Here is a 21,583-nt window from a genome sequence, read left to right as displayed (position 1 = left end):
ACCACTCACCATTTGATTGCTATACCAGTAGAGCGATGACCCCTTCAGCACCACCCAGAACTTTTTCCATTTGGTGCTTAGGAAAGTCCCCTTTTCCTTTTTCTTGTACAGCCAACCCTGGCAGTCAGCGTGGCCCAGATCTTTGCAGGATATCCTCCTCCGACTCATGGTGAAAAATCCTGCAACAGTTATACGAACAGGTGAGTGTGACCCGGACTCAGGTGACAAGATAAAAGGCAACTTTCAGTTGTTTGTACGGCAAGGGTTAGTTAGATGTTTTCATTCATACAAAGTGAATGTAAAAAAAGAAAGAAAGAAAGAAAGAAAGAAAGAAAGAAAGAAAGAAAGAAAGAAAGAAAGAAAGAAAGAGAAGGATGGATGGGTGGAGAGAGAGAGAGAGAGAGAGAGAGAGAGAGAGAGAGAGAGAGAGAGAGATCCATGCATCTGTTCTATTTTTAAACATTCATTCGGTGCCTAGAAAACCCGGGCAAAGAGGCAGTGAGACTTCTATGCAAGCATGGGTCTGAAAACCTTAGTCAAAAAGATTAAGTTGAAAACGTAGACTCTCGGAGCTGGCAGGCACATTGTGGCAGACACATGGGTCCTTCCCACAGTAACAGTGGCAGTTACGCAACACACACAGAAGGGTTAAAGCCCACCTAGGACCCCAGGGACTTCCTGACTCAGTGCCAGCTCTCTAAGCTCTGTGGACAAAGCATGAGGGACAGCAGGTCCGAATGAACAGCGTGTCATCCTTTCTTAAAATCAGTCCAAAAGCAAGCCCAAAATTTAATCTGCCATCCATCTCCTGATATTAAACTCAGACACACAAGAATCTGATCCCCTGCCCAAGAAGGCATCCAGGAGAAAGAGGGAAAAAAAAAATCCACACACACACAAGAAAGGGATAAAGGAACAAAAGGGATCTAATTACCTTGAGTTTTCTTCCTCGGCTTCTGACGCAGGGGAACCTGCTGGAAATGCAGGAAGGAAAGAAAAGAGGCAATTTCTGATTGTGTTGTAACATTTGTAAAGAGAGAAGGAGGGAGGGGGCGGCAGTGTTTATGAGCGGGGTGGATTCTAAAAAAAAAGAAAGAAAGAAAGAAACTCTCCAAGCAGAGCTCAAGGGGAGCTACGAGCTGAGGCACAAAATGTGCTAATTAGAATCGATGTACATTGAGCTGAACCTGGAAAAAGGTAACAGGGCATTTATCTGTAATGCTTCCTGTTTCCTCCCACAAGCAACTCTCTCTACTACTTGGGTTAGTGGGGGAGCCGGGCTTGAAGAACTTTTAGAAAATCATGAAATACTTTACCTACACATTTCTTGTGAGAGAAGAGACATCTCTTTCCTCTCTTGATTTCTAAATAATATTGATTATTTAAAGAAAACCGGAGAATAATTGTTTCCATCTCAAGCTGTTAAATGCTCACCTCAGACTAATTTCCTGCTAATACACAGGGTTCTACCTACAGCACAGGAATCAAATAGCCTTGGGAAAGAAATTCCTTTTCTCTTCTTGTGTGACCTCAGGGACTCTAAAGCCTCCTGATCTGGAATTTCTTATTCACAGCCAAATTTACATATCTTACTCTATCTTTATCTCTGAATATTTCTCACATGTTTTATAGAAGATAAATATTCAAATATTCAAATCAGACATGACAATTTATATAAAATACACACATTTTCCACAACACATTTTCACCAAGTAGTGTGAAATTGGATTCCAAACAAAACTGGGAAACCCAAGGAAAAAATATGTTTGCAAATGTGTCTGTCTGTCTCTCTCTCTGTCTCTCTGTCTCTGTGTGTGTGTGTATGTGTGTGTGTGTATGTGTGTGTGTATAAATATTACAGAAAACTTTAACTTTAAAATTTTTTCATTTTTTTTCTACAGCATCTAAGCTGAAATTCTTCAGGTTTAGATAATTTTCACTTTTATTAACAAGCAGAGTTATTATTCGACATTTAAACTTAAAAGTAGCTGTAGAAGTTGGTAGGTAATCTCATGAATTTGGTGGTACTCCAGATGCATCTAGCTAGTAGTGCACATCTCCAGCTACTGATGAATGGTGCATGTGATGCTGTTGTATGTTTGGCAAGGGAAGATAAAGCCACAAGCCCAGAATTAACAAGGAGCTATATTACCCAAGGAAGCTCACTCTAAGCCTATTTCCTCATTTGTAAAATCAAGATAGTTCCCAGAAATACTCAAGAGTTTGAGACAGGAGGAGTCTCACATGACTCAGGGCAGAATGGACTATGGAACAACACAGATATAAGTGTGTGTGTGTGTGTGTGTGTGTGTGTGTGTGTGTGTGTGTGTATGTGTGTGTGTGTGTGTGTGTGTGATATGAGTTCTAATCCCATAAATCTCAAGATCTGCCAAGATTTATCTGTGAAAATATTCTGATAACTAAAAATCGTGTTTTTGTGAATAATCCCATATGAGTGTATCATGGAGATATGCAAAGATAAGCAAACACAATAAATAAGACTCATCATTTTAGCATAAGCGTGACTTGTGTTTCCCTCAGCAGGGAGGATGGAGTTAAGGTTAAATCGTGTTTCTTCAGGGATACAAAACGAGTGCAATCCTGAACTGGCTTTTTATTTTATGAACATCCTTTCTTCCCTTAGATCATTGATTGATCTCTTTGAGGACAATATTTAAGCAAACTCAACGTGTGTTAACCTTGGCATGCTAATTAAGTCTAAGTATATTATCATGTTAAGGGGCTCATCTCCCCTCCCTTTCCCTAATATTTCCCACACTGCCAACTTCTTGGCCTAAGATCCCTACTATTCCTTGGTCTCTGGGCTTTCTTTGTTTCTTTTTTATTTATGGCAGTATCCTGAGATCAGTAAACCCCATTAGCATCTACTGATTATGTAATATTGTCCAAAATGAGAGCTGGGGCTAAGGACAGTGAGAGTAAAAGTTTGATAGTCAGTAAGGTTTGGGAAATCTGGGACCCCCAGGAGCAAATGAAGTGACTGAGAGCAGCAGAGAAAGCAGGGGTATGTATCCAAGCTTATTCCTAGAAGGCTGGAGCCCCAGGTAAACAAGATGAAACTACATCAAACAACAACAGAAGCTTAAAAAAAAAGAAAAAGAAGAGTAAGAAAATAGGAGGCAATGCCCAGGGGGCAGCTGTGGAGTCAGGGAAGGGAAGTACAGAGGTGACTTTCATTCCTTGACTTCTCACCCATGGAACAGGGAACTGGGTGTCTCCAGTCATAGCTTGTTGGCTCCCAGTGACCCTGCTAGCTCTTCAGCTCCGTCATCAAGCCTACAGTGGTTTCCAGGGAAATCCCCAAATCAAAATGTGTCTTCATTTCTCCCAAGACCAGCCTTAGATCTACAGCTGGATTCTTGCCCCTAGCCTGGGTTGAGAGTTAAGAGTCCACATCAGGTCAACACAGCCCCATCCCACCCCGGCAAAGTGTTCCATCGCTCCAAGCAAGCTCCTTGGGATTCAAGCCTATTCTGATAGTCCCCCCAATCAAGCAAACTTACTAACTGCTCAGTGTTTTCCCCTGGCCAGAAACGGGCTTCACATTAGAGAAAAAAACAAATTACCGAGTGTTTCGGTTTCGCTTGATATACGCGCCTTTGAAACCCCAAGTGTTCTACGGAAAGGAGTGAAAACAACCTTTGAGAACTCTACTGAGTCTAAGACACATTTTTCCCCCTCATAACAGGAAGTGGAACCCATGAACTAGTCAGTTTCAAGACCTTCATGTGGCTTTCTCACCGGGGAGGTGAAAACATTAACAGCCGCTTGAGCGTTCTGTGAGACGATTCCAACTGTCACAGACATTTAGAGTTAAATAAGACATTCCTCCCAACTTACTTTCTTCCTGTTTGGATGTTACAGAGAAAAACTGATGACTTTTTCTAAAAATCTAAATTTTCCCTAAAATAGATCTAAAATTTGAAGGAAATTCTCATTGAAAATATATGCATAGTTTTTAATTGAAGAAAAGTGTACTTTTCCTCTGGCCTTGGAAAGATGGCTCAAATGTTTCATTTGAGGGCCGAGTAGATGGCTCAGTCGGTAAAGTGTTTGCTGCACAGCATGAGGACATCAGTTAGGTGCCTAGAAATTGTGTTAAAGAGCCAGGTATGGTGGCGTGTTTATAATGTCAGCATTAGGGAGGCAGAGACAGGCAGATCCCTGGAACTTGCCAGACAGACAGACAGACTAGCCTACTCAGCGAGTTTCAGGCCAATGAAAGACTCAAATAACAAGATGCATTGTTCTGGAGGAATAATACCTAAGGTAGACCTCTGACCTCCACATATACATCTCCGCACATATACACGCATACACACAAGCATGTTCAGTGATGCTGGTCTTTAGCAAACATTATATAGTGATATGTAGACACTCTGGGTTCATTACTGTTGCTGTGGTAAAACACCATGGCAAAAGGCAACTTCAGAGAGAAGGGTTTATGTTAACTTGTCATTCGACTTTAAGTCATCACTGTGGAGGAAGTCACGATTGCGGGAACTTGAAGCAGCTGGTCACGTCACATCCACAGTCAAGAGTAGAAATAAATAAATGCAGACATGCTCACTTACTTCCTTGTGCTCAGCTCACTCTTACACAGCTCAGGAACCCCTGCCAACAGAATAGTGTTGCCCACAGTGGGCTGGGTTTTTTAACATCAATTGACTTAAGGCAATCTCCCACATACATGCTCCAGGCCAGCCCAAAGAAAACAATCCCTGATTGAGATTCTCTTCCCAGATAATTCTAGATTGTATTAAGTTGACAATTAAAGCTAACCATCAAAGTAGACAAATGGTTTTTCATTTGCATGAACACTGGCTTGCAGCATCTATCACTTTCTGTGGTACATTCCTCACATGCCTAGCAGTATAAACTACCATTGATAAGTAATAAAAATCTCTGAGTTTCGGATTCCCCACAAATAACTGACGTTTCCACTAGTGTCCTTCTATATTGTTGGAAAACTAAACTCAATTTTTTAAAAGGAATTGTAAGGCATTTGGTTAGTAAAAATTTACCTGTGGAAATGCACTTAAACTTTGCTTAACTTTTTCAGAATACTAACCACTTAAACATTATGCAGTAATGAAATACGGAATAAAAATCTCTCTCTGGTAGTGAATAATAGAGATAGGTAGTGGGACTTTGAGCTTGTGTATGATCTCCTGGAAAAGCTATAGAACAGCAAAGGCTAGGGATAAGAATCTGAAGGAAGACCAACACATAAACAGTAAAGCAGTAAAGAAGTCCCCTGAGCTATCTGAACAGGGATAGCCAGAATCAAAATCAGGAGGAGAGTATCATGAAAGTGAGGGAGAGACTCCAAAGGAAAGTTTGCCCGAGCCACCTAATTCTCATTCTTTAAAGGGAATAGTTTATTAGAGCTTTTCTGTAGTATTGTTTTTCTCATCACTGTGACAAAATACCCGCTGAGAATACCTTAAGGGGAGGAGTTGGGGACTCCCACCATTTCAGGAAATACACCATGACACAGAACAGACAATGCAGCAGCTAGGTCCTGGGCAGCTGGAGCTCGAGACTGTCGCTTCAGGCCAGGAAACCAAGATCCAGGTCGGGAAGCTGGCTATCACCCTCAGGGTTCACCCCTGGTGACCTACTTTACAGTGGGTAGATCTTGTGTCTCAAGGGGACTGTGACCACCTGGGGACCATGTGTTCGAGCACACAAGTCTGTGTGGGACATTTTAGATTTAGACCATCACAGAAATCTTGACTACATAGTCCTAATACTGTTGGGGGCCACAAGACAAGTTCCAGCAGGTTCTGGGATGAGTGGGAACTAAGGAAGTATACATAGCATTGAAGAGGAGACATGGCAGTACCAGGTGGGCTCAAGGTCGGGGTGGATAAAGCTACATGCTCTCTCTCTCTCTCTCAAACCACACTTTCTGCTTAAACTCCTTGTACTCAGTGAATGATGCACACTTGACAGCAAATTGACAGGTCGGTATGAGATGCTTCAGCGACACCATACTCTGAATTATTGAACATCATGTTCTTCTTCCTCCTTTTCTTATTTTTGAAATTCTTAAGAAAATCAAGTATAAATACTGCCACCTCTCCAGGTTCCTCCCCTCATCTACTTTCCCCTCAGTCCTCCAACCTGAGCATGTTTTCATTCCCACATCCATCTTAGTAACTGTGACAGCTAAACCATAGCCCTAATGTGGACATTCTCCACTACTTGACTTTTGATCTTTTTTCCATGTTATTGCATGTAGCAATAGCTCATTTTCAGTGTGATGATGAATAAGTGTTCTGTGATTTCTTTATCCATTTTTTTAATAATGAGCTTTTATGTTTTAACAGTTTGTGCTAATTTATACAGCTATAAATTGGCAATTAACAACTGTGTAAATGTATGCATATATATTGTATGCATGTTACTCTGGGTTTGCTATTAATCTGAACTAGAATTGCATAGTAATAGGATATGTGTATTGTCAAGTGTTTAGTTATTTTCAAATTGCTTTCAGAGTGTCCATTTACAATCCCCTCATGAAACATGCAATTTTTTTAACTTTTTATTATGTTTGTTTATGTATTTATTTATTTATTTATTTATTTATTTATTTATTTATTTATTTATTTAGTGTGTGTGTGTGTGTGTGTGTGTGTGTGTGTGTGTAAATGAGGACAATTTGCAGGAGTCAGGTTTCTCCTCCACTGTGTGGATTCCAGGGATGAAACTCTGATTGTCGGGTTTGGTAGCAAGTGTCCAATGTTTGGTTGAGGAGAGAACTCTGGCTATGAAGTGCTTACTTCATAAGCCTGGGGCCCTCAGCTTGATGGCCACCACCCATGTAAAACTCTGGCATGGCAGCATGTGCCTATAATCTCAGCCACGCGGAGAGGGAGACAGAAAGATATCTGAGGCTTGTTAATAATGAGGCAAGTCCACTTGGTGAGCTTCAGGTCAGTGGGAGACCCTAGACAGCTCCTGAGAACTAACAGTCAAGGTTGACACACACATGCACACATGCACGTGTGTGCGCACATACACACACACACACACACACACACACACACACACACACACACACACACACACGGTGGGGGGGATGGAATTCAATATTGATTTTTATCTCACATATTGAGCTTTCTATTTCAAGAATGATATCTTCTTTTTTAAATATTACTAAAAATTTCAAGAGCCATTTATACTTTTCCATTTGGATCAAGGTTTTTGAAAGACTCCAAAATATTTTTTAAAAAGGTTCTGGGCTGGAGAGATGGCTCAATGGTTAAGAGCACTGGTTGTTCTTCCAGAGGTCCTGAGTTCAATTCCCAGCAACCACAAGAGAAATCTGGTGCCCTCTTCTGGCTTACAGGCATACATGCAGGCAGAGAACTTTATACATAATAAATAAATAAATATTTTTTAAAAAGAAAAGAAGAAAAGAAAATTCTAAAACAGAATTCATTTATTAAAGAGAAATAAATCCAGTGTGGTTGCACACACCTTTGATCCCAGCACTCGGGAGGCAGAGGCAAAAAAAAGCTGGGTGGTGGTGGTGCATACTTTAATCCCAGCACTCAGGAGGCAGAGCCAGGTGGATCCCTGTGAATTCAAAGCCAGCCTGGTCTACAGAGCGAGATCCAGGACAGGCACCAAAACTACACAGAGAAACCCTGTCTCGGAAAAAAAAAAAAAAAGAAAAAATTTAAAAAAAAAGATTCTTAGAACCCCATCCTTCATTTGTCCATTAGAGTTTAAAAGTCTTAACTCACTGGGTGGTGGTGGCACACGCCTTCAATCTCAACACTCGGGAGGCAGAGGCAGGCAGATCTCTGTGAGTTTGAGGCTAATCTAGTCTACAGAGAAACTGTCTCAAAAATTAAAAAAAAAAAGAAGGAAGGAAGGAAGGAAGGAAGGAAAGAAGGAAAGAGGGAAGGGAGGGAGGAATTCTTAACTCAAAATGATATCTCCTGTTTTTTTATTGTATAGCCTATCTTTTTTGCATTATTTTTAATGTGTTTTGAAATTTTTCTTAGTCGGATTGGATGGTATAACAGAAAACCACAGACTGCATAACTTAAAAAAATAAAACAAAATATCATTTTGGTTCTAGAAGCTGGGATGGGTAAGGTCAAGTTGCTAACAATGGTGATGACCTCTTCCTGACTTGCAGACAGCTATGATCTTAATATATCCTCACATGGCCAATAAGAAATTCATCTTTCTCAGATAAGGGCTGATAAGGGCACAACCCTCATGACCTATGACCTTTCAATACATCTCTTAACAGCATCCCATCTTGAATTGGATTGGGACTTCAGCATGTGAATGTGGCAGAGAGGATACACACATAGTATCCACTAAAATATATATATATATATATATATATATATATATATATATATATATATATTATAAAATTCCTCTCTCCCCTTCTCCTCCTTTCTGTCTCCATCTCTCTCCTTCCTCTCTGGTGATTTCAGATTACCTCTCCTTAATGAAAGCTAGCCGTACAATCACTTGAAATCCTGGTTAGGAATCTTGCATATCTAACACTCATCCCGTTGACAGTCCTCTTTACTTCCTGGTTTCGAGCCTGCCTGCATTTCCTTCCTCCCTACGATGGCCACTTGTGATCTCTTTTCTTCTATCCAGAGCCCTCTCATACACAGGGAGCCCCTGTTTGCCACTGCCACCAGCGAATGAACCTCACTTCTCCCATATTTACTATTTTCCTCCCCCTCTGACCCTGCCATAGAACCCAAACACTTTTCAGATCACCAACCGGGTACCCATCGAACCTTTGGCTTCAGTCATACCTACTGCCTTTCAGGTTTGATTTTTTTTTAAAGCTGTTTAGCAAGCCTTCGACTCTAACCATAACTTCTTGTCTTTCTCTTTCTCTTTGTCAATCATTGATATTTGCTCGAAGAAAACTAGAGCGTTGCTAAGTGTGAACTCACAGCCACATGCTTGAATGGAGGTCACATACTTCATTTACAGTAATCTATCTTAAAATTACAATTGAAAGGTCAACCTAGTGCCTTTTCTGGTCATAATACCACCAAATACCTGCTTTCTCTCCTAAACCTTGATTTTCCCTCTATCCTGCAGAAGTCTCAGGCACTTTAGCAACTCAACTCTGTAAATGCCTTCCCTTCCCCAATGCTTCCCCTGGGTAAGCTAATCCTTTGAGACCCTGTCAAGTGCCACTTCTACATGAAGACTTCTCTGGCTTCGGAAGGTGGTTAATTAGCTCTTGTATGGATCTTAACTTCGCTCAGTCCTCTTTATTTGTAGTCATTAGAATGACTGCTATATGTGACCTCCCAAGGTCCTTCAAAGCATGTCCTGTTCTGCCCTGTTTCACAGATGAGGAACCTCACCACTGTGGTGAACAGAGATCACTTATAGCTAGGGGGTCAGACCAAGCCTTTTGTTTGTCTGTGTGTTGCTTTGCTTCAGTCTCCAATCTTGTTGGCATGTGCTACTACTGATGCCTCTGAAAGGGGTATCATGATTTAAATGTTTTTTTACTCTGTGTGGTTCACAGGGATGCACGTTATAGTAACACTGCCTACCCAAGGTTCAACCCAGAACTGTGAGTCATTTCTATGGCCTTTTCCCCATCCCACACATGTGCTCCATCACTGCCCTGGCCGGGTTGCCTCCCAGTGTCTGTTTAATCTCCCATCTGTATGCTGTTCTGCTACTGCTGCCTTCGTCCAACTCTTACTTTGCTCGATCTGAAACTAACAGTACATCATACCCAATCTCACCACCTACAGTGCAGACCTTGGACAGCCTCAGTAACATACCACGATGGCCCTACTAAAAATACTTCAGCTCGTAAATGGCTCCTGGCAGTCAGGCTGTGCCTCTGGCCAAGACTTCAAGACAGAACCAACACTCTTGTAGATGTATTATGCTCAGACATATTGTGTCTGACACAAACTAATCAAAACACCATATCTTGTATCTATTTTTTGCTTCCTTTGATGGCTGTAGTAAGAAGGATGCATTCCTATGTTCCTGCCACGGGGTGAGTTGACAAACATCTGGAAAGGGTCCTGCTGCTGGATTACTCTGGACTGCAAAATGCTTCCACTGGAAAGGGGGATTAGTGATGTTAGGCAATCTAAAAGTTACCCCAGTGCATTTATTGCTCCGAAACTGGTACATTTATAGGGTAAAAACTCCCCTGAGATTAACTGGCACTAAACTTCAGCCCACCTGGAGGGTGGTCTCAATTTTTCCTTGAAAGTAAAATTAGACATGTGCTAAGCACACCTCTAGCTTTACCTAACACACTACCTTCTCAAAAATCACAGTGCCCTTTTCAACATATCTCAACTGTCCAATCTAAGTGCTGAGACTCTGGAAGCCAAGACAGTCTCCTGTGACAGATGCCATAGGAACAGATGTTTTCCAGGGGTAAGTAGCAAGCACCTCCCACCCTACCCAGGAACCTACCCCTAGTGGCCCAGGGAGCCTTCCTAATTGAAGCTCTGTGGGAGTAGATGTGTGACCCAGTCTCCAGGGCCTGATATGGGGGATAGAATCATGTAGAGCAGCACTGGCTACATCACTTCAGTGTGGGTTCATGCTGATGTCCCCAACAACACAAAACTGCCAATTTGGTTTCACATCCTTTCACATGATCCGACCTGTGAAACTAAACTCCTTACTTTGCCAAAACTACTACCACATCCCTGGGCCTCATACCACAGCCCAGAGAAAGGAAGGGTCGCATCGGTGTCCTAAAGACAGGAGTCTAAGATACTGACTGCCATCATCACATACACACTAGGCAATAAGTGCCTTATGAGTAGTGGGCCAAAACAGAGCCTCCTGTGAAGCCAGCACAGGAAGGATCAGAGGAGATGAGCACCCCACTCACCCCACAGCTGAGTCCAGACAGCGTCGAGGAACACAACCACAGTGCCAGACATAAAGACCACGGGAACAAAGGAACACAACCACAGTGTCACACGTAAATGACCACGGGAACAAGGGAGGCATGACTTTAGACTTGGTTTCTGGGGAAACCGTTTACCTGACCTGTTGTCCTCTGGCACTATTCAGTGAAGGAATGACATTTAAAATAATTCTTTAGAAAGCACAGTCAGACAGCTTTGAACTGAGTTAATCTTAGTGTTTCTTCTCCAAGAGCCATCTCCAAAAGCAAGACTGTTTTGGAGTCTTAGGTAAAACAGCCATGAACAGGAGTAAAGGCATTGGGCCTGCCCTGTTCCCTATGAACCTGATATATCTAAGTGTGATTGCTTTCCATTCTCACATAAAAAAAAAATGCCACTAAAATTATGCAAAACCAGAGAATTTCTAGTTAAGTCTTAAAGAATAATATATGCTAGATCGATTTGTTGGTTGGTTGGTTGGTTGGTTGGTTGGTTGGTTGGTTGGTTGGCTGGCTGGTTGGTTGGTTGGTTGGCTGGTTGGTTGGTTGGTTGGTTGGTTGGTTGATGCTGTATGGATGCCAAGGAATACATATATGGATTCTTAGACATCTCCCAAGAAGCAATGACCCAGATCCTTAATCATTTTTCTCAGACAACTATCTATAAACTGTGGCTCTCAGTTATTCACTAATCACTTACCAGAAAAGTATTCATTGCCAAGGACCAGATACTCATTGCCAACCATGCTCTCAGACAGCTTCCAGCCAAGCATGGAAGAGATGACTAGAGGCTGGGAAGATGGTTCAGTTGGCAAAGTGTTCACCACACAAGCATGGGGATCTGAGCTTGATCCCCAGCACCCATGTAAAAAAGTCAGACATGGTGACACACATCTGTGATCATAAGCCAGGGGCGTGGAGATAGAAGGGTCTTCTGGGCTTACAAGCCACTCTAGCCAAATCAGGAGTTTCCAATGAGAGGCCCTGTCTCAAAAAGTAAGGAGTAGTGCAATTGAGTAAGACACCTGATCTTGGCCTCTGATCTCCACAGGCACACACACACACACACACACACACACACACACACACACACACACACGCACACGCACACTCACACATACATACACACACACACACACACACACACACACACACACACACACACACACACACAGAAAGAAAGGGGAGCAGAGAGTTGAAAGATGGAAAGGAATAGAGATGGGGTACACAATGAATCAAGGATAATGAGGTCTTTAGGTGAATGCTCAAATAGGGTGTAACAGAAGCACAGAAGGAGAGTTCACCAGAAGTGTGCCGTCAAGGAAGGCAGCCTGTGAGCTGATCACATCAACTGCTTGAAAAATAGGCCTAAGAGGATGTGATACAACAGTATAGGCATGACTGACCCAGTGAGCGTCAGCACAGAGTGACAGACAACCACCTTGAGTGGCCAAGCCATGTTACACAGGGCCTTGAATATCGTGTTTTAAACTATCAGGTTTACAGGAAGTCCAATGGGTAGCCACCAAGCCGACGTAAGCAATTAAGCGACACCATGAGAACTGCCTATAAGAAAACCCACTCTGTCTCTCATTCTCAACTGTGAGTCTATAGTCATCAATACCACTGCCAAAGAAGCTCCCTTGCCCTTTCAGGTCAGCGGCAGCACAAATCATGGACTGGACTTCCACATAGTTTCTGGTGACAGCATAGACCACGGACATCCACATGACCTCCACTATCAGCACGGACTGTGGACCTCAGCATGGTCTGTGGCAGCAGTACAGACCAAAGACATCAATATGGATGTCGGCCACAGCAAGATCCATGGACACCATCACAGCCCTTAGCACTAGTACAGGCCACAGACATCAACATGGACTTGGGTGACAATACAGGCCACCACCACCACCTCCCAAAAAGGAAACAGTCTAGACAAGAAGCCATTAAAGAAAACTCTTAAAAATTGTGACAGGGGTCCTCAAGTGTAGCTCTTTACAGTTGATGGCTTTGGGGGTGGGGATGGGGAAGAATTCAGTTCTCTTTAAGGGGCTGGCCTCTGAGAGTCTGACCATGCTCCAGTGAGCACATGGACAACACAAATTGGACTTGGTATTTTTTTTATTTGTTTTTCTTTTCTTCAAGGGAAATCACAAGGGTTGGGGGTTATAAACCTGGGAAGTAAAAATGCTCGGGGTGCATTATGTGAAACTCCCAAATAATCAATAAAAAGATTATGTTAGAAAAAAGAATAAAGAAAAGCCACTCTAGTACGTCGTAGGTGGCTGGTGGACTGGGAGAAGAGGTGTCCAGGGGAAAGCCCGATGAGAAGAGGGAAGAGCAAGTATCCCTCTGCAGAAGGGGTGGTACCAAGAGGGACGAGTCTCAGCATTTGGTGAGTTGATTATTTCAAGGTCTAACCCCAGCTTTAACAATTCCACTCTTTTCTTGAAGAGGAAACAGAACACTGCCAGGTTACAAACAACCCAGCTGAGCCAAAATGAGTAATGCTACACATAACCAAATTTCCAATACTTAAATCTTGTTTGAAGTTGTGGGCACTGTTTATCATGCACGTCCCGATGATGAACCGTCTGGCTGGGGAGCATCTATCTTCTTTTACTGTGTGAGACAGTGAGCCACAGGCAGAGTGCTCGGCTCGTGAAGCTCAGCAAACATTAGTTTAGGGGAAATGAAGTGTAATCCGGGATGTGATTAGGTCAAATGTGTCAAATAAACCTTGTGAAATGAGTGGGACAAAAATAGGTCTCCTCTGCCCCATCTGACTTAGGGAAGAAAAGACGGCAGAAAATTGAGCTAATTTTCTGAATGGAAAAATAAAGGAGGGTCAAAGCCAAAGAGCTGCTGGGAGAAATGCTTTAGAGCCGTGTTAATAGAGCCTCCCAGTGCCGATAGCCGTGAGAGAATGAGAGGAAAATAGAGCCAGAGAGGTTGCTGGGCTGAGGGAAGCTGGAGCGCAGCGGGGCTCAGGGAATGAGAAATTCCATAAATAGCCAGTCTCCACTCAAGAACAGAATTCACTGGTGCCCAGGACCAAGCGAAGTGGGTCACATGCTACCATGATGATGGCTCCAGGACAGGGGTCACACCTCTGGTAATCCCATCAGCGATTTTCTTCTAATCCCTGAGAATTATTTTCCAAAGATGTGACCATCTTAATTTATCTGTCTTAGTTAGGGTTTCTATTGCTGTGGAGAGACACCATGACCATGGCAACTTTTTATAAAGGAAAATACTTCATTGGAGCTGGCTTACAGCGTCAGAGGTTCTGTCCATTATCATCACGGCAGGAAGCATGAAAGCATGCAGACAGACACGGTGCTGGGGAGGTAGCTGAGAAGTCTACATCTGGGCTGGCAGGCAACAGGAAAAGTGAGAGCTCCAGCCACTGAGTCTGGGCTTGAAATTCTGAAACCTCCAAGCCCACCCCCCACCCCACCCCACCCCTAGTGACACATTTCCTCCAAGGAGGCCACACCAATACAACAAGGCCACATGATTTAATCTTTTCAAATAACACCACTCCCTATGAGCCTGTGGGGGCCATTTTCATTCAAACGACCACATTATCTGAAGTCAATTAAATCTCCAGTTCTTACCTAACACAGACCCCAACAGATAATAGATCCTGAGTGCATATGAAATAGATATTTTTTTTTATTTTTTAATTAGCATACACAATGAAGTTTCATTATGGCGCTTTCAAACAAAATATATTTCTGGTTGCATTCCTCTGTGCTCGCTGCTCCCCACCCCCTTCCCACTTTGAACTCTTCCACTTCCTACCTCCCTTTCTGTCCTGTATGTCTTACCAACCTCCCCTTCTTCAATACCTTTTCCTTTTTCATTTCTAACCTCGAGGCCTAGAGCCACACTTACACCCACAAATACATATAAACCTCATGAGCAAGGGTTCATGCATGAGAGAGAACATGCGATGTTTTTTTTTTCTTCTTTCTCAAATTCTGTGAATATTTCAGTGTTAGACGCACTGATGTTACCTTAACTTTCCACTCCTCTACACACAGAAAAGTTAATTTCTCTCAGTTAGAAAACTACATCCTTTCAGTGGAAAAATTGAAGTAATGCCAGGATCATGTTATCATCATTCAAGGCCCTGGCAACACTGTTTTTTTTTTTTTTTTGGGGGGGGGGTTGTTTTGTTTTTCCATTTCTCTGTCCATATGACACATATACCTATGCCTATAAGCACACACATTTCTACATTTTCATGAACTTTGAGGTCTGGAAGGACGGCTCAGCAGCTAAGCACAGTTGTCTCCAACCGTAATCACCAGTCTCCAGGACCCACATGGTTGAAGGAGAGGACCAACTCGAGCAAGCTGTCTACTGGCTGCCACACACACACACACCTTGGATTGTGGGCCTATTCACACGTATGAATAAATAAATTCAAGAGTGGAAGAGCATTGAAGTGCCGAAGGACGGCACAGCCAGTCGACGCGCTTGCAGCAAAGTCTGCTGATCTGAATTCTGTCCCCAGAACCCACAAAATGGATGGAGAGAACCAATGTCATCAAGCTGTCCTCTGACCCACCAGCACGTGTGTACCTACACAAACATGCACATATGTATACACACACACACCACACACACACACACACACACACTAAAAATGTAACTACAATTTTAAATTTTCATGAAATTTGGCTGCTCTGACCTCCTGACTCTTCCTCTACACACCTATGATACTTGTTTCCTTTTATCCTTGACTGTAGAAGCTTTTTGGTAATATCCTGTGTATCTCATGCTCTTTCAACTTCTGGCAAAAATCTTCCATTAGCACTCTACTTATTCTCCTCCCTCTTATCTCATTACCTTCACTGCGACAATTCACATTTCTGACGTCAAAACCACCCATCCATGGTGTGCACGTGACTGCCTCTCGCATGCCTTCATCTTAAATGGCGACTCTGCACATCTGACTGTACTCTGTGCTTTCGTTTTTTTTTAGTTTCCTACCCTGTCTGTCCAAGTTTCCACTGTCTCTTATGACTGACAAGCTTTTCCTACAATTTAGAATTAGAACAGAATTAAAGTATGCTCAACTGTTGTAGGCCTGGGATGCAAAGTGATCAGGAAGCCATAAAGAGAATTTACCAGACGCCCTGCCTTTTAGGGAGATGCACTTTCCAGGAGCTGTCCAGGAAACTCCTTCCCCCATGGCTACTGCTCCAACTTGCCTTGACACCTGCTGTCCAATTTGCATCAGGAAACCACACTCATGTGCCCAATTTGGTACCAAGTAAGTCAATGCTTCCTTCTTCTGAAAAGTCTTCTTTTTTTTTTTTTTTTTCAAGCAGAGTTACATACAACCCAGGCTCACCTGGAACTCACCATGTACCTTGAATTTCTTACCCTCCTGCCTCCACCTCCTGAGTGCTGAGGTTACAGATGTGCACCACAATGCCCAGTTTATGTGATGCTTGGATTTGAACCTAGGCAAGGGCTCCACCAACTGAGCTGTGGATCCAGCACCTGTACATCACTTCTGCATCTATCGTGAGGTCATTAGATGCGCCAAAAGATACATAACCTACAGCCCCATGCCACGCCACATCCTCTCCTATTCCAAACGCTGCAGCCCTGTGACCAACTTTCTCATTTTTTCCCTGTTAAGTTTACCCATACAAATAATACACTTGCTCAGTGTACTCATCTATTTCAGGCTAACCAACAGCTATATTTTTTTAAGGAATCCACAATTGCAATGCAATTATTAATATAAATTGTCCTGTAAGAGGTTTCACAATATCATAGTTATTGTCTTCTTAGAACACAGGGAGGATTTTTGTTCCGTACATGGTTATACTCTTTGATCTCTGAATAGCCAGAGGTTTTAAACACTTCGAAGCCATAAGACTTGCAACTTGATAACAGGGTCATTTGATTCCACTGAAGTTAATGAAATGGAGGACAAAGGGGGACTTAAAATCAACTTGTCTGTTATTTTACTTATTCATCAGACTGGAAATATCTAAAGCCTGGGGTGTGCTAAGGGGAACTCACACTGGTACTTACATTGCCTTCAGTGGCCATAATTCAAGTCAGGCTGCCAGAAACACAAGCTGGAAAAGAAAAAGAGTGTCAGTTAAGTGGAGGTTTATACTACTCATAAAAACATGTCCCTCTTTATGTAGAGGGAGGAGGGATTGACGTTATGATGGGAAAACTTCACAACAAAAACAATTCATTAATTGGTGTTTTTATCTCAACATCAGTAAATCAATGTCTTAACACTGAATTCATAAAACACACCAGTTTTATCTAAACATTGTTAGTATTTTCAAGGTAATGAACATGACACATATGACGTATACGCTTTGTTACATGTGGGGTTTGGGGGTTTTTGGAGACAGGAAAATGTTTTGCTCTTAGTGAAGAACAATGTGGACATGTGGGCAAGGTGGAATTATTTGACCACTGCTATAATCAGATCTCATAAAGGCAACCAACCCCCTCAGAAAGTCCCAGCTACAATACCAAGAGGAGCCCTTTTTTGTGCCTGCTTTGTAGTGGGTTACCTGAAAAAAAAAGATACCCTGTGGCTTGGAGAAAAGCAAATGAAAGCAAAAGGAAGTCACTGGAACGCCTGAAAGTAGATCACTTCTTAACCTGCCCAGTGACACCGGCTCAGATCCATTCCTATTGACTTGATCTCTTACCACACAGGTCCCCCAAATTTAAAGACAGACACCACTTTTTTTTTTGCAATCTCTATCTTTAATTCTTTAATTTGTTGTTAACAAGGTAATAGGTTTCATTTGGGTACGCTTATGCAAATATGCCATTATATCTTGTTTTTAAAATGCTTTACCTGGGCCCAGTCTCTGCCTCTCTAGCACTGGGGTTACAAGCACATGCCCCCACACCTGGGGCATTCATATGGGTTCTGAGGATTGAACTGGGGTTGTCATACTTTTGTGGCAAGCATTTTCTCTCTCCAGGTCTAGCTGCACTTATTTTTGTCTACAGACATCATAGTATCATTTTTCTTTATTTTTGAATAAAATTTCATTGTGTATATTCACCATGCTTTGTTTATGCATTTGTCTGTTGATAGTTACCTAACCTGGTTCCATGTCTTAGTTATTGTGAATAAAGCCACCATGAAGCACAGATACACACATACTACATGCCTGATGCAGGATGATATTACTTTTCAATGTCAAACAATGTCATACTTACATAGATGCAAATGAAACATTTATTTATAAAAATACAAAAGAAACACAATAAAAAGGCCGACATTTTAAATGCATAGTTTTCAATGTATTCACATCAAAAGTCACAAACTAGAGAAATTTTCTATGCATTTACTACACACCAATAAGAAAGTAAAATAAAAAGTAACAAGAGTGAAGGAAAATTCAAACGACCTATCCTTAAACATTAGTGCTAAAATAAGCACAAAATAAAACAATACAATTCCACTTAAGGTTAAGCAGGGAAAGCCGACTTTGGAGGAAGGGGAGGGCTGGAAGAAGATTGCCATTACAGCTGTGCTGGAGGGCTGTTTGAGAAAACGGCCCTGATAATGGTAATTGTGTAACAACTGAGACTCGCTGAACCTTTGCTGTGTGACATTAAGTATCCTCAGCACTACAATACCTAGTAGGAAGAGTTTTGCAATATATTGCTAATTAAAACATAGGTTGAAATAAATTTGGATTTTTGTTTGTTTGGTTGGTTGGTTTGGTTTTGGTTTTTCAAGAAAGGGTTTCTCTGTGTAGCCTTGGCTATCCTGGAACTCGCTTTGTAGACCAGGCTGGCCTCAAACTCACAGAGATACAATTGCCTCCACCTCAGGCTCTTGCGTGCTGGGATTAAAGGAGTATGCCACCACCTGATGGCTTGAAATATATAGAGAGTTATTACCAGTCGTACTTCAATGCCTGTAGTCCCAGCACTCTGGAGGCCGAGGGAGAAAGATCGCAGGCTATTTATGAAAATTTATTTATGAAAATACAAAGGAAACACAATAAAAAGGCCGACATTTTAAGTGCATAACTTTCAATGTATTCACATCAAAAGTCACAAACTAGAGAAATTTTCTATGCATTTACTACACACTGATAAGAAAATAATAAAGTAACAAGAGTTAAGGAAAATTCAAACAGCTTACCCTTAATAGAAGCAAGTTAGAAATTAAAGGCTTTGTAGTCAGATTGTGTCTTTACAATAAGTTTTTTTTGTGTGTGTGTGTGTGCGTGTGTGTGATAATTCCATTATTTAATGCAAGAAAAATATGACTTTAGAGGAAGGAGAGATGGACCAGTGGTTAAGAATGCTTGCAGCTCTTTCAGAGGACCCAAGTTCGTTTCCCAACACCCATGGAGGGCAGATTCACAACCATCTGATCCTCCAGCTCTAGGCAATCTGAAGCCCTCCATGGACCCTGCAAGCAAGCACACACATACGCCACCCACCACTCCACATGCAAATAAATAAAAATAAATCTTTAAAGATATTTACTCAGCTTTATACAGAGCCACCCAAACATCAATATACTGAGAGAAAATAAGTCTGAATATAGTCCCAGAAAAAAAAAAAAATGTGCCTACAGTGATTATCCATGGGAACTGGAATAGCCAATCGTTTATTTTTATCACCTTGGTTTATTTTCTATAATAAGATTTTATGTGTAAAATAATAATGTTGGGAGAGACTCCTATGAATATTTTATTGACTAAGGCGACATGTTTTTAGCATCCATTGATTGAGAAAATGCATCATAAGACAAAGATAGTTTGAAGTCAGCAGCACTTTTAGGTGAAGAGGAAAAAATAACGTAGAAGTTAAGAGTGGATATTTTGGACTAGGCTAAAATAGAAGTGAATGCAGTTTGGCAACTTGCTGACTGTATGAAATCTCGGGTAAGTCGCTGATTTGAGGCCTCAGAACACCCATCTGTGAGACGCAGTTACATAATTCATATTTCGTTCTTGGGGCTGGATAAAAATTAAATGATGACAGGTCTTCATAAGGCTGAAGGCATGACCTAACACATAATAAAATCTCATAAATCCTTGTATTGTAAAATATATTCATCACTTAAGAAAGAATGTATTAATGGTCAACTGTGTAAACTGTTTTATAATATATAATACAATCCTTTGAAAGCTGTCCTTACTTATCCTGAAAGCTAACTGACCTCTTCTTTATCATAATACAGCCACCTACTTTCTTATGTTTCTTAAATATGTGCTATGCATCAAACTCACTGGTAATTTTTCTGTGCTGGGCCATATAATTATCAGAGCTTCTTATTTTAAAAATACTATTATTACTCCCTTTTCAGATAAGGAAATTCAGGCAACTGATGGGAAAAGATGTATCTGAAGTTGAATCTAGACTTCCTATTCATTCAAAGTCAGCTCTCTCTCTCTCTCTCTCTCTCTCTCTCTCTCTCTCTCTCTCTCTCTCTCTCTCTCTCTCTCTCTCCTTCCTTCCCTCCCTTTCTCCCCTAACATACAGGATTTCACTAAATTACTGGTTTGTCCTAAAACTCACTCTATATTCCATGCTAACCTTGATCCTCCTGACTCAGCCTCCTGAGTAGCTGAGATTACAAAATTGCATCACTATACCCTACCACAAGTTCTATCCTGGCCACTCCATGTTCCCCACAGAGCATTGTTCATGATGGCCACAGTGTTATGCCATTATTCTGTGGGTATTCCTGTACCCTAAGTTGATAAAGAGCCTATTAAATGCAATGGCCAAGACCCAGTCTTTTTTGTACCCTGCTGCCTAACCTGATAGACACAGTCTAGAAGACAGTCTTCAAAGGCTTTCTTGAACTTATAGGCCACACCCTCAAAAGACTTCATTCCATTGGATTCTGAGACTGTTCTTCAATCAGATTTCTAGAAACAAAACAAGTCTAGAAATGGTGGGAGGGCATGGAAGACAAGGATGGAATCTCCATCCTCCTGCACCTCCTGCTTCCTCTCAATGATGGCTTTTATGGGAGACACAGCATTAGAACTGCCTTAGACAACGAAGAATATATTGATCCTGCATATTTCTACTCCTTTCAACGCTCCTCACTGAAAGGATGCCTTTACCTGGGCATCATTCCCCACCCTCCCTACTCAACACACTGACTCTTTCTCTTTGATACAACAAGGCCATTCTAGTAGAAGACCAGGCCTGGGGACTTAAGGAAGGAGACCATTGTAGACAGAAATTTCTCTGGGTCCTGCTTGGCCCTGCAGTCAGGATGAATCTCTTATAACTTAACTCAACTCATTCCTATTAATCTATATATTGCCACGTGGCCATGGCAATACTGGTCTGCTGGCATCTCATTGCTCCTTGGGTGGTGGCTGGCATCTCTCGCGACCCTGCCTTCCTTTTCTGTATCTCTGCTTCAATTTCCCATCTGACTGTAAGCTTTCTTGCCATAGGCCAAAACAGCTTTATTTATTATCCAATGGGAGCCACACTATTCACAACATACAGAAAGACATCCCACAGCACTTCCCCTTTTCTGTCTAATCAAAAAGGATGATTTTAACTTTAACATAGTAAAATTATATATAACAAAACAGTTATCAAGCAAGAATTACAGTTACAATATCTAGTCTATTTGTTTTTTGCAAAATTAAAGAA

At 41.8% G+C, this 21,583-nt stretch overlaps 1 protein-coding gene and 1 long non-coding RNA gene across 4 annotated transcripts in view; one reads left to right on the top strand and one right to left on the bottom strand.

Annotated features, from left to right (window-relative positions):
• Ipcef1 (interaction protein for cytohesin exchange factors 1) overlaps positions 1-17,022 on the bottom strand; it is an 84,833-nt gene extending 67,811 nt beyond the window's left edge. Inside the window, exons 1-3 of one of the 3 annotated variants that reach the window (XM_052750923.1) lie at positions 16,988-17,022; positions 935-974; positions 10-179 (exon numbers count right to left, since the gene is read on the bottom strand). In XM_052750923.1, the coding sequence (XP_052606883.1) occupies positions 10-179; positions 935-974; positions 16,988-17,005 (228 nt within the window). In that variant the 5' untranslated portion in view covers positions 17,006-17,022. Of the gene's footprint in view, positions 1-9; positions 180-531; positions 617-659; positions 853-934; positions 975-16,987 lie in introns of those variants that run through there. The other 2 variants (XM_052750922.1, XM_052750925.1) reach the window with 2 other exon arrangements.
• On the top strand, positions 106-12,896 carry LOC128118368 (uncharacterized). The gene is made up of 2 exons (XR_008221176.1): positions 106-200; positions 12,580-12,896. It is a non-coding gene; the product is annotated as an uncharacterized LOC128118368 (long non-coding RNA).
• Positions 17,023-21,583: the final 4,561 nt, after the last annotated feature.

The sequence above is a fragment of the Peromyscus californicus genome, unplaced genomic scaffold (genome assembly GCF_007827085.1).
Source record: "Peromyscus californicus insignis strain IS unplaced genomic scaffold, ASM782708v3 Scaffold_22__1_contigs__length_63687245, whole genome shotgun sequence".
Classification (NCBI taxonomy): Eukaryota; Metazoa; Chordata; class Mammalia; order Rodentia; family Cricetidae; genus Peromyscus; species Peromyscus californicus.
Note: the sequence above shows the minus strand (reverse complement) of the source record. Positions and strands in the feature narration are given on the sequence as shown.